The sequence below is a fragment of the Dipodomys merriami genome, unplaced genomic scaffold (assembly GCF_024711535.1).
Source record: "Dipodomys merriami isolate MVZ:Mamm:240054 unplaced genomic scaffold, mDipMer1.0.p SCAF_5, whole genome shotgun sequence".
Lineage (NCBI taxonomy): Eukaryota > Metazoa > Chordata > Mammalia > Rodentia > Heteromyidae > Dipodomys > Dipodomys merriami.
In genome coordinates this window covers 69,241,373-69,254,067 of record NW_027206068.1, presented here as the reverse complement: position 1 = coordinate 69,254,067, position 12,695 = coordinate 69,241,373, and the positions used below count along the sequence as shown (strand labels likewise).

The window sequence follows — 12,695 nt, the reverse complement described above, 5'->3', positions numbered from 1 at the left end:
TTTTTCTATTAGATTGTGTTTTGGGCGGTTTTTTGTTTTTGTTTTTATTTTTGTTTTTGTTGCTGGTCATGTGGCCTGAACTCGGGGCCTGGGCACTGTCCCTCAGCTCTTCAGCTCAAGGCTAGCACTCTACCACTGGAGCCACAGCACCACTTTCAGCTTTTTCTGCTTATGTGGTGCTGAGGAATCAAACCCAGGGCCTCATGCATGCAAGGCAAACACTCTACCACTGAGCCACCTTCCCATCCCCTAGACTGTAAATTTTTTAACCTCAATCTGCTAAGTAATATGTTAAGTCATTAGAAAGAGAATGGGTTCATTTTATTCCATGAGTAAATCATGGTAAGAAGTTAAATGCTTGGTTTTCTGCCACTTTCTATTACAAATTAGTACTGGAGAGAATCTCTTTAGCAATAGCTGTTTCTATCTCTCCATCTTGTTCTCTTGCTCTCTTCCTCTCCCCCATTTTTCCATTCCCCTCTTTATACACTTCTTAATCGTGTGCCTTTCATCTACTTTCTGTCACTTCAATTAAGCTTTCTCATCATGTGTTGGAGTGTGAAAGGGCTTAGAGTTTACAGAATCCGAACCATCATTTTACATAGGAGAAAACAAAGTCCTCTTTAAGAATACAAGCAGTACATAATGAAGCTATTAGAATAATTTTCTTTTCTGTTCCTCTACTGAGTCACACATTTCCTCTCCTGAGTTTTGTTTAGAGCAATAAGTTACAAAAGTGTCTGTGACTAAAGTGCAACAACTAGAAGCAATATATGGGGTGATATGTGATATGTTGATATATGAGTGTGAGTGTGAGTGTGTGTGTGTGTGTGTGTGTGTGTGTGTGTGTGTGTGTGTGTAGGGTCAAACTAACCCAGACTGTATTTAGCATTTTGGATAAAGGCTTAAGATTACCATAGAGCAGAGAAGGGGACAATATTGTTAATTAGAAATCCAGAGTGGGATATATAGAATTGATCCTCTAATTGCTCCTTACTGACCCACCACTGAAAGAACAAACAAGCTGGCCTTCTAGATCTGAAATAAGGTTCTTGACTTTGTTGAGTCAATAAAAAGCGCTCGCCGGGTGAGGGCCAACCCCAGTTGATTTCTGATGCACTTGATGCTGATGTGGTCTCTTGAGCAAGATCCTCATACACTCACACCCAACAGTCAACTTGGGAAAGTAAGCTAGAGTACAAGCTCCGAAGGACCACTGTAACTCTTTGTCCTGTCTCCCTTATCTCTTTCCCAAATACCTGGCAGAGAGCTCAGGACACAGCAGGATGCAGGTGTCTCTCCCTTCTAGCCATGTGTTCTCACCCATTCACAAAACACCCTCCCTAATCATCACCTCTCCCTGCTTCCTTGTGTTTGGGAAGAGCTGAAAGGAAGCAGCATGACTATCATGTTTACTGATCGAACATGAGACTTGTTACATGACCAGGAGTGTTGGCATGGGTTGTATATGAATGTGTGTATCTTAGGTTAAAGATTTTCAGTCAGTGGGCAAAATATTTTTCAGGACCTACTATGTACAAAGACCTAAATCTGATTTACAAACTGAATAATTCCTCCCCTCCAGGAACATGAGTCACCACATTTGACCCCTGTTTTTCCCAGATCACTCGCAGCTTCTAAAACTAATAGAACAATTTCATTGTTCGCTTACTTTTTCTTCTTTGTGCTTCCTAAGTGCAAAGACCCTTCATGATATTAGCTTATGCTGTATTATATATTGCAATTCCATTATTAGATACTATTTTATTCTATCAATATTTATTTGTTGTATTCTCCCACTCTGGCCAGACTTAGCTTTTTCCTTTTTGTCAACAATGCACCGGATGCTCAGCCCATGTCCTCTCAAAAGTGCTAGATGCTATGAGGTGCAATGGCTCATGCCTGTCATCCTCACTGCTCAGGAGGCTGAGATCTGAATATTGTCGTTCAAAGCCAGCCCAAGCAGTAGAGCTCATGAGATTCTTATTTCCAATTTGCTACCAAACAAATTCAAATGGGAGAATATTCACCTTGAGCAAAATAGCTTAGGGACAGTTACCCAAGCCCTAAATTCAAGCCCCAGGATTGAGGGGGTGGAGGGAGAGGAACTACTAGTGAATACATCTATAAAAACTCCAGTCTCTGCCACATTAAGCAAAATAGATATCAAAACTTCTATGGCAAAAATATAGCAGCTTCTGTCAGTAGGTCTCAGAACAAGGCTACTTTAGTTTAGAACAAAGACTCTGAAAGCATTATTATTATTTGTTGTTGTTGTTGTTGTTAATTTAGGGAATTAACAAAGCAGTCTCTTGATTCCATGGAGCCAGTGGAGGTTCCCAAACTTGAAGCCAGAATTTGAATCGTGCCACCTTCATTTGGCGATGGTGAGATTTTACAAATTTTAGGTTGGTCTTTGTGTGCCTTGGTTCCCTCTACTATAGAATGAGAATATTAAACACACACACACACACACACACACACACACACACACACACACACACACACACAATAAGCCACCTGCAGAGTACCGGTGGCTTACTCCTGTAGTCCTAGTCACTCAGGTGACTGAGATCTGAGGATCATGGTTCAAAGTCAGCCAGGAAAGTTTGTGAGCCTCTTATCTCCAATTAACCACCAGAAAACTGGAAGTGGCTCTGTGGCTCAAAGTAGTAGTGCACTAGTCTTGAGTTGTAGAACTCAAGGCCAGCCCCAGGCTCAAAGTTTAAGCCCCATGACCACCAAAAAAAAAAAGAGAAAAAGAAAAAAAAATGTCTATTTCTGAAGGTTATTATGAACAATAAATTAGTGAATAGACATAAAACTTTAAGAAGAGTCCCAAGTTTCAGGTTTGGTCATTACTATTATTATTAATCTCCTTCCCATTCTATCAATTTTGTGAATTGTTTTAATGAAGCCAGAGAAAGGGAAAGCAGTGAGAATTAATGATGTAAAATTAATAAAATACAGTTAGAACAAGCATAAACTAAAATCTTCTGCCCCAAACATTCAAGAAGCAAAAGGTGTCCTAAAGTGTGAGATAAAGTTCTTAAATGTAAGCCCAAATTACCATTCAATTATCCTCATTTGAAACAAAGCATGAGCTTATTTTTTAGCAGCTGTAGACTCTATGTAGCACTGCCCAAAAGAATTTTCTTTGATGGTGGGAATGTTCACGGTAATCTGCACAATTAAAACTGACAGCTACCAACCACATGTAGCGATTAAATATTTGTAATGTGGCCAGTACAACTCAGTAAATATTTTTTAATTTTACTACTGTGTATTTTAAATTTAAACAGCCCCATATAGCTAGCGGGTACCCTACTGGGCAGGCTAGTTGTAGATGCTGGCCCCTTTGCCTGACATGGCCTTCCTCCAAACCCCCCTCCAAATCTCATCAAAGCCTTGTTCAGATTTCATTTCCTCTGGACAACTTTCCCAGCTCTCTTATCTCCCTCACAGCAGATATCTCACTCACAGCAGATACACTCTGCTGCTACCACTGTCCCCACCCCCCCGCTCCCGCCCCTTGTTTCTTTCAGTACATTTTAAGGGGTGCTGTCATTACCCTGCTGTTACATTTTAGTGTCTGTGACACTAAGAGTCTCTAAGAATTTTGAGCCAGGTGCTGATGGCTCACTCCTGTTATCCTAGCTACTCAGGAGGCTGACATCGGAAGATCATGGTTCAAAGCCAGCCTAGGCAGAAAAAGTCCCCATGAGACTCTTACCTCCGATGAACTCAAAAACTGGAAGTGAAGCTGTGGCTCAAAGTAGTAGATCACTAGCCTTGAGCAAAAAGAGCTTAGACACAGGGCACAGGCCCTGAGTTCACAACTGACAAAAGAAAGGAAGAAAGAAAGGAAGGAAGGAAGGAAGGAAGGAAGGAAGGAAGGAAGGAAGGAAGGAAGGAAGGAGGGAAGAAAGAAAGAAAGAAAGAAAGAAAGAAAGAAAGAAAGAAAGAAAGAAAGAAAGAAAGAAAGAAAGGAAGGAAGGAAGGAAGGAAGGAAGGAAGGAAGGAAGGAAGGAAGGAAGGAAGGAGGGAAGGAAGGAAGGAAGGAAGAAAGAAGGAAAGAAAGAAAAAAGGAAGGAAGGAAGGAGGAAGGAAGGAAGGTTGAGGTCCTTGTCTTATTCATCCTTTCATTCTAGTTATGTCTGCCAAGCTGTCACATAATATTTGTGCAATAGATATTTGCTGAATAGATTATTAAATTATAACTATGCACAATGTTCTAAAAAAAATTTCAGAGTACTGACAACCACTTCATAATTATTGTTTGGGTCAAAGTCCATTATAAATTTCTAAATAAGAAGTTCTTAGAGTATAAGTTGAAAGTCTATTTATTTCAGAACATAACAACATAAGGTGTCAGTACAAACCAAAGAACATAAATGGGCGTGTCAACAAAATCCAACCTACAGCTTCTTCCTCTTGAGGGCCTAGATGTCTCTTGGATTTCAAAGCTGTTCTTACCAGAGATCTGTTTCCAGGTCTTACAGTAATTTTTCAGGGAGACAGGGATGAGATTTAGAAGCTGAGAGTTCCTGATTTAAGACTCCTTATGGGAATTGGGAGCCATTCATCTATCCTTGGTTCCTATCTATCACCTATCCTATCTATCTATCCAATCCAAAGAGACCGCAATCCTACCTCCAAGAAGAAAATAAATGTAATCTTACTGAACATGAAAAATAATGGGTGTTGGCATATGTTATCCAAAAAGAACTGGGTGATTCCCCCATTTCTGAGTAATGCTTTTACTCAGCAAATCTTTCTTTGTTGCATTACCAGCATTTGCCGCCATGTTAAGCAGTCCTAATTGCCAATCTAGCTGGAGATTTGTAGGATTTTTGTTTGTTTTCGTTAATCATGGGGCTTGAACTCTGGGCATTGTCCTTAAGCTCTACAGCTCAAGGCAACTGCTCTACCATTTGAGCCACAGCACAACTTCCAGTTTTCTGGTGGTTCGTTGGAGATAAGAGTCTCACAGACTTTCCTTCCCCTGGCTGGTTCTAATCGCCATCCTCATTTCTCAGCCTCCTCAGTAGCTAGGATTATAGGCGTGAGCCACCAGCACCGGGCCTTTGGCTGAATTTTTTAATCATAATTTTTGAAATAATCTTTTATTGGAATTCTCTAAAATTAGGTATTAATTTCTATCATTAGAAGGTGCTCTTGGGGCTAGGAATTGTGGCTTAATGATAGAGCACTTGCTTCACATGCATGAGGCCCTGGGTTTGATTCCTTGGTATCACATAAACAAAAGGCAACATTAATTTTAAAAAAATAAGTCTTTCTTACTGGATTCATTATCTTAAAGTTAATTTTTATGAAATATTCTCTATTTTACAAGTATTTGTCTTTCCTACCCTCCAGGAACTTCAAGTTTGTTCATGAAAACAAATGCACAGTGCATCATTTGTGGATACAACCATGGCAGCAATTCACTGAGAAACAAAGATTTCAGGAAGAATGTGAATCCAAGGGCCTTATCTTCAGATCAGATACAGATTTGGCTCTTCTTATTAATTTGGTGGTTTTGTTTATTTATTTATTTTTGCTGGTCCTGGGGCTTGAACTCAGAGCCTAGGCACTGTCCCTGAGCTTCTTTTTGCTCAAGGATAGCACTCTTAACACTTGAGCCACAATACCACTATAGGCTTTTTGAGTTTATTGGAGATAAGAGTCTCAAGGACTTTCCTGCCTTTGCTGGCTTCAAACATCAATCCTCAGATCTCAGCCTCTTGAGTAGCTAGAATTACAGATATGAGCCACCTGCACCAGGCTTGTCGTATTTTTAAATACGTAAGTAGAACGCTCTAATGTAACAAACATTGATTTAACAAATGACTGAGATCTTTGGGACTACAGGATCATTTACCTAAATCTCTTATCTTAGCATAATATTGATAAATTACTAAGCAATCTGTTTCTCTGGTTTTTCTTTCCCCTTGTCCAAAACACTTCTTCCAGAATTTTAATATTTTTACTTTATTTATAATTTTAATATCAATTAAATATTAATATTAATTTATTTATAATATATTAAATTTATTTATTTTTATATTTAATTTTAATTTTTCTACTTTAAAAAATTACAAAAAAGACAAAGGTCTAAGATGTCATTTGAGACCTCTCATGAATAACGTAAGATAAATATCTTCTATCTCATTTTAGAAGATGTCTTAAATCTAAATACAGGTATCAATTTCCATTTAGCTTCCTTATAAAACTTTCCCCCTAGGAAGAATATTGATTAAGTGGAGAAATTATGTAATATATGTTGTTGCATTTGCCTGTGAATTCTAATGATATAAGATCAACTTCTTTCCAAAATGTGTTTATTGCTATTAAGAAAAGAAAGCTCTGGTGATGTGTGTGTGTGTGTGTGTGTGTGTGTGTGTGTGTGTGTGTGTGTGTGTGTGTGTGTGTGTTCTGAGGTTAAAAATGAAGATAGTGACCTTAAGCCTCTCAAGATTTGTAAGGCTGGCATGCCATCTATCTCAATAATTCCTAACAAGAATGTCAAATGGACAGAAACAGCCATAGTAAGCGGGTGCTTTGCAGCTGACAGTGATTGCTGTATTTGGGGTGATGGGGAACAGCATTTCCATTAGTTCAAGTGAAATACAATGCCCTGCCAACTCTAGGTATCAGTGTATTCAATCCCCCTGCTGTGCCTGTCCATTTTCTGTTGCTGCAATTAAAAATCAGTCGATATCAAGTCAAAATGTTGTACATTCTTCCCCTATCCCTTTCCTCTTCACTGTGTTTCCAGCTTCACCGGAAGAAGATGTCACTATGGTAACCAATCTCTCTGGTGCCCAGACCAAGTCAACCTTTCTAGTCCAATTGCCAAGCAGAGTATCACAGAATCAGAGACCTGGAAGGAGCCACCAGAAGCCATGAATTCCATGCCCCCTTTCTCCAAGTGAGGTCAACCAGTACCAGACACAAGATACTTGTCTCATTCTACAAGGTTCAAGGAAGAAATTCAAGAATGCCCTTCAGAAAATCCTGCTGGTATTTCCAGTCATGTTGACAAGAATTCTCCCCCACATTTCAGCTAACTCCCTACCATTTCGATTTTAAAGAAAGCAGAACATGACGGAGAAAGGAACCACTTTATAAATCTGAAAACTGGGATAAAGTCAGCCATTGTCAAAACAATTCTACTTCCTCTTGTTTTCCAAGCCTAACACTTGTTCTTCTGGAATCCTCTCACATCCTGTATACCTTTACAAAGTTGTGGCGTTCCAGACAACAGCCTTGTCACAGGAAGAGGTCACACACAGAACCAAATCCGTTGAAATCTCCTAGTCATGCTAAACAATCCCCACTACAAACACCAAGATGCATTCTCCCTCCGGCTGTCCCCCACCTCAGAAATGTGAACTGGCTTTCCAGAGCGTACCTACTGACTTGGCTTTCTCAAATTCACCGATTTTTTTTTTCTGATCCATTTTAACACCTGCATGAATCCAAGCACATCAGCCCTTACAAGTATTATTTTTAAACCAGCAAACTTCACAGCCTTATAAGTAAGAGACATGAAGAATTGTCTTATGTCTTGGCCTCAGAGTACTTTGCAAATGATGGCACTGCACGTTCACCACCCTGGAATGACTATGTGATAGTTGGAGAGAGTAAAACATGGAGATAATAGAAGCAACACATAACAAGCTACCCATCTTCCCAGACAGGCCTCCATGGAAGAGAACATACGCTCTTCAGAGAAGCATTACAGCTAACTATATTTCAGTAGGCTGATGGAACAGGATAGCCTCCAACATAGAAATCATACAGGATTTACAAACTGTACCCAGGAGGCAGAATTTTTTTCTTAATGTAGGTAATCATATTCAAGTAACCAATTTTACCACTATCCAAGTGCAGCCTGTTTCCTGTTGTAGTCTACTTGGGGCCCTTTTTAAAATATATAAATCTTCAGAAAATGGCATTCCTTTCGCTCTGAAGTGCCCGCTTTGGCGCTACTTTTCTGGCGTCTATGAGACCCTGCTGATACTCGCTGCACACGATCACTGTCGCCCACGACTTTTTCAAAAGGAGAAATAAAGGACTGGAAGATCGTGCTCCGGACCAACAGGCTGGGGAATCTCACCGACTGCCGTGGACGCGCGCCGGCCCCGCGCCGGGCCTGGGACCGCGCTTCCCAGAGCAAGGCCTCGGCTTGAGACCTTCCCTGCTATCTCCCCCTCCATTCGGATCAGTTCCATGTGGCGAGCAAAGATCACCATTCCGAATCTGTTCTCCCACACACACACACCACCACGCCTCCCGGGGCTTCCTCTAGAAGCCCCACGTGATGGGGTCCCTTCTTTTTCTCTGAGGCCGGGGTAGCCCCGTATCCTAGGGGCCAGGAGAAGCGGGCCAGGTGAGGCGGCCCAGATAAGACACAAGACCGCAGCGGAGCAGAGCCGGAGCCCCTGCCCCGGGTGCCGCAAACCAGCCCACGGACAGGCAAGTCCGGTCCTCTCCGAGCCTCCGCCCGGCCTGTGGATGCCAGGATCCCCTCCCCCTCCGCCCCCCCCATGAGGAGATGGGGGGTGGCAGGTGGCCGCGGGGCCTACCTCGAGGCGCCACGCCGCGCCCCTGGGCGCTTACCTTTCCGGATGAGGGCTGCGATCTCGGGGTCGAAGCCTTGCCGGTGACACTTCCTCCAGAGGCCCATGTTGGTGGAGTTGTACTGCCGGCTGCATTCGTCCGCGGGGCTCATGGCGAAGAGCTGCCGGCGATTCCGGGCGCGGAGGAGTTTGCCCTCCCAGCGGTCCAGGCGCGAGCGGCTGGCCCGGAGAGGCAAGTTGTTATTGTTGTTGTAAATGAAGCCCGGGTCCACTCGGCGAGTGTTGAAGGCCTTGCACCTGTCCCTGTGCTTCCTGGCGTCCGTCTCGTACCAGTGGTCGGAGCAGATGGCCACAGCCAGCATGCCGAGGGCGCAGAGCGCTAGCGAGAGGCCCGTGTAGAGCAGCAACCTTCCGGCAGCCATGCCTCCGCTGGGCGGCTACACCATGGGCATGATCCGCCGCGCCGCGCCTTCCCTCCCAGCGCCCGCCCGAGCTGCGGGAGAGGACCGCGGGAGGAGGGGACGGGAGGAGGGGGGCCCGCGTGGTGAAGCCCCCCCCACCGACCGGTGCGCAGCCCCGGGAGTGCGCGGATCCGGGGCGGGAAGCCTAAAAAGTTCTGCTGGGGAGCGGCTCCCGCGGGCTCCTGGGCATCCTCCAAGGCTGGCGCAGCCTCCCGGCGGCCGCCGCCCCCCCGCCCCGCCCCGCAGGAAGGGACGGCGAGGCCCCGCGCGCCGCTGCCCTGGGCGCCCGCGACTGCTCCGCTGCCGCTGGGACTCGCTGGGGGTCCTTTGTGCGGCGTGGAGATCAGACCCGAGCTTTCTGGGAACGGGGTGAGGCGGGGTGGGGGGGCGTCCGGAGGTGGCTGGTCCTCAGGATGGAGCTGAAACCCACCCGCAGCCGGCGGCCCCGGGGAACCCTCCCGACGCCGGGACCGGCTGCCCTGAGTCCCGCCCGGAACTCCCTTCTCCGGGATTTGCCCGGGGATGCTAGCCCAGAAATGTTCTCCTCTCCGGATCGAGTGTTATTTTTAAAACCCAAAATTACAAATCTCCGTGGTCTGATCACCTGCAGGCTCGTGGCCGGTTCGGGTCCCGACGGCGGCTCCTAGAGGCGAGCTTCCCGCGGACGCGCGGCGGCGGCGGCCCGCCTCGGCCTGCGAGCTGCCGGACGGCCCGTCTCCGGCCTCTCCATGCACGCGGCCCCGAAAGGCGGACGGCGGCGCCGACGGCCGGGCAGCGCTCCTCGGACTCGTCCGGGCCGGTGATCTGCCGAGGCTGGGCCGGGCGCGAGCGGCGGGCGGCTGCGCAGAGGAGGGCGCACCGGGGCCGGGCGCGCGGGCGCGGGCAGCTCGGTGCACGGCGCCTTCAACACCACGGACAGGTCGCGCCGCGGCCGCGTGCAGCCCGCCCTGCAGCCGGCCCTCCGGGCGGCGTCATGCTGCTCGTTCTCTCGCGTGGCCCTCCTTCTTCTTCTCCTTTTTCCTCTCGGGGCCACCGGGCGGCTGCTTCCAGATCTGCCACCGCCTCACCTCATCGGGCTCCCCGCACCCCAGGAATGGTGCTGCCCAGGTGCGGCGGGCACCGAGAGAAAGAAAGAAAATGAAAAACAACCACCACCCAGGTCTGGGCTCCGCCACACAGGCCGCCCCGCGCTCGCGCCAGCCGAGGCCGGGCACCCGGGCACGGGGTCTGCTCCGTCCGCTGGGGTCAGCCGCTCTCGGACTGCACCATTTTTACGGCAGCCCACCCGGGCGTTCGGGCGCCCGCCTGCCGGCTTCCCTCCGCGGCGCAGCGTGGGGACAATCTGGTCGTGGCCTCGGCTCGCGCTGTCCGGAGGATCGGGGTTCGGGGAGGGTAGGGGGGGTCCGAGGTGAATGGGGCGAGGGTGGGGAGGGGCGGGAGGGAGGCTGGGTGCACGGGCTTTCTCTCTCCCCACCCCTAGCTTCCTCCTTTAGCCGCGGCTCCGAGGCCCGGCGGGCCCGGCTGGGACCGGGGAGGAACGAGATGGTCCCAGGCTGTACCCCAGGGGTTCCAAAAATCGCATCGCCCGGGTGTGGGCGCCCGGAGGAAGCCGCTGCGGCGCTCGCTCGCTCGCTCGGCTCGGCGGCCGCCGGGGCGCTGCAGCCTTGGCTAAAACCCACAGCCGAGCGCACGGAGCGCGCAGCCAAAAGCTAGTGATGTCATCCGTGCAACGTGAGCCCCATCCCTTATTTTTCTGGCCTTCTTAAAGTTAGACTGCACCATTTCCCAGGCACAAAGTAGCTCCACTTGATTCCGTAGCCAGGCAAGTCAATGGTGCCTTACAGGTAAGCCCTGCGCTCAACCACATGCCTGTCTATGCCCATAGGCATCCATGGGGCATGGAACATGTTTACATGTGTATTGTTACCCATGGTGGGGGGGAGTGCTTACATCTGTTTCTGTTGAGCCAGGACGGATCCCCTTGAATTTTATTTTTAAAAGGACTCATTGCAGAGACGGCTTTGACAGCGGATGAGAGAACTCTGGTGGCGTCCATCACTAGTGTCTGGGGTGTCTGGGGTTGTATTAGATCTTTGTTTCCCGCCCCCCTCCCTACCCCCAGCACCGAGCAGGGAGCGGCTCTGGGGTTCCCTATCAACCCCAGTCTGGGCACCGGCCACACACAACCCCACCTCCACCCACCTGCCCTCCCTCCAGCAGGAAAAGAAGAAACCTTGATGCCTGCAAGGCCAGAAGAAGAGATTGCCACGGGGTAGGGTTAAGCAAATTACTCTCCCAGCCAAGGGCTCTGGTGGGTGGAGGAGGGGGAGCCTGTGTTCAAGGCAACCTTGGGGTAGGGTTTGCTATCCGAGGGCTGATGGCAGCAGCCCGGGCTCCGGACGGGGTCGGCGGGACCCCAGGCCTTGAGCCGCTCCCCCCTCCACACACACACCCGCCCCCCTCGTGGATCCTGCTTCATCCCCAACCCCTGCCCCCCCCCACGTGAGACCCGGCGGGGCTGCACACGCTGGGCGCCTCCCTTCACCCCCACATTCCACCGCACTCTAATGCTCATCCATCTTTTTACCCTCACCCCAAAGTCGAGGAACCCCCACCCACACTGCCACCCACTGCCCTGGGGAAATGAGAATGCCAGGCACCCGGCGAGACACAAATGGGCACGGGAGTCGAAATGAGTGCGCCTCCACCATATTCTTTGTGTCTTCTCTCCCTCTTCCTCCCTCTCACTGGCTCTGTCTGCCTTCTGTCTGTCTCTGTCTCTGTCTCTCTGTCTCTGTCTGTCTGTCTGTCTGTCTGTCTCTCTCTCTCTCTCTCTCTCTCTCTCTCTCTCTCTCTCTCTCTCTCTCTCACACACACACACACACACGCATTTTGAATATCTACAACAAGGCCTTTCAGTGCCATCTAGTGGGGGAGGGGCGTGCCTCTCTTTTCGCCCCTGGATTCCGCAATGGGATTTTACTGAAGGGACAGCGAAAAGGAGGATGGATGCCCAAACAGTCCTTGAGGGTCCGGCTGGTCTTCCCCCCGACCCCCGCCGCAGGAACGTGCCCTGGGCCAGGTCCTCGCCCTTGGGCTCTTTAAGATGGCACAGTGTCTTCCCATTTCTCTTTCTACTCTTTCTTACTGATTCTCCCCCAGTAGCACCTGTGAACGTAAGGAAACAAATGGGCACCAACTCTTTTAACCCACTTAACACAGGTTAAATTTTCTTTCCTAAAGCCCTGGGAATCTGCGTATGACACAGGGAGGAAGCTGAGAGGTGAAATAACACCTAAAAGGTCACCCATAAAAAAGTCAGGGCACAACCAGCCACTACAGCCTCCATCTCTTCGTTCCCAACTCTCCTCTCCCTCTTTGGAACCAGATCCTGAGACCTTTTTGGCAACCCAGCAGTGCCCATTTTGCAATAAGTGTACAGCTCAGTTTGTGCTTAACCTTGCCTCTTGCTTCCATTCTTCTTCCATTGCTCTTGCCTTTTAACCTGGTTCAGTGATGGCCTGCCTAGCAAGTGTGAGACCCTGAGTTCAAATCCCAGTACACTTAAGGAAAAATAAATAAATTGATTTGCAGTTTATGAAATTCAAAATTCTATGTGCATACACACACTTCTTTTGATGCAGCA

At 48.3% G+C, this 12,695-nt stretch overlaps 1 protein-coding gene across 1 annotated transcript in view; it reads right to left on the bottom strand.

The window, feature by feature from the left end:
- Tmem178b (transmembrane protein 178B) overlaps positions 1 to 10,601 on the bottom strand; it is a 379,241-nt gene extending 368,640 nt beyond the window's left edge. Inside the window, exon 1 of the mRNA XM_069996920.1 lies at positions 8,629 to 10,601. Within this exon, the coding sequence (XP_069853021.1) occupies positions 8,629 to 9,010 (382 nt within the window). The 5' untranslated portion in view covers positions 9,011 to 10,601. The remainder of the gene's footprint in view (positions 1 to 8,628) is intronic.
- Positions 10,602 to 12,695: the final 2,094 nt, after the last annotated feature.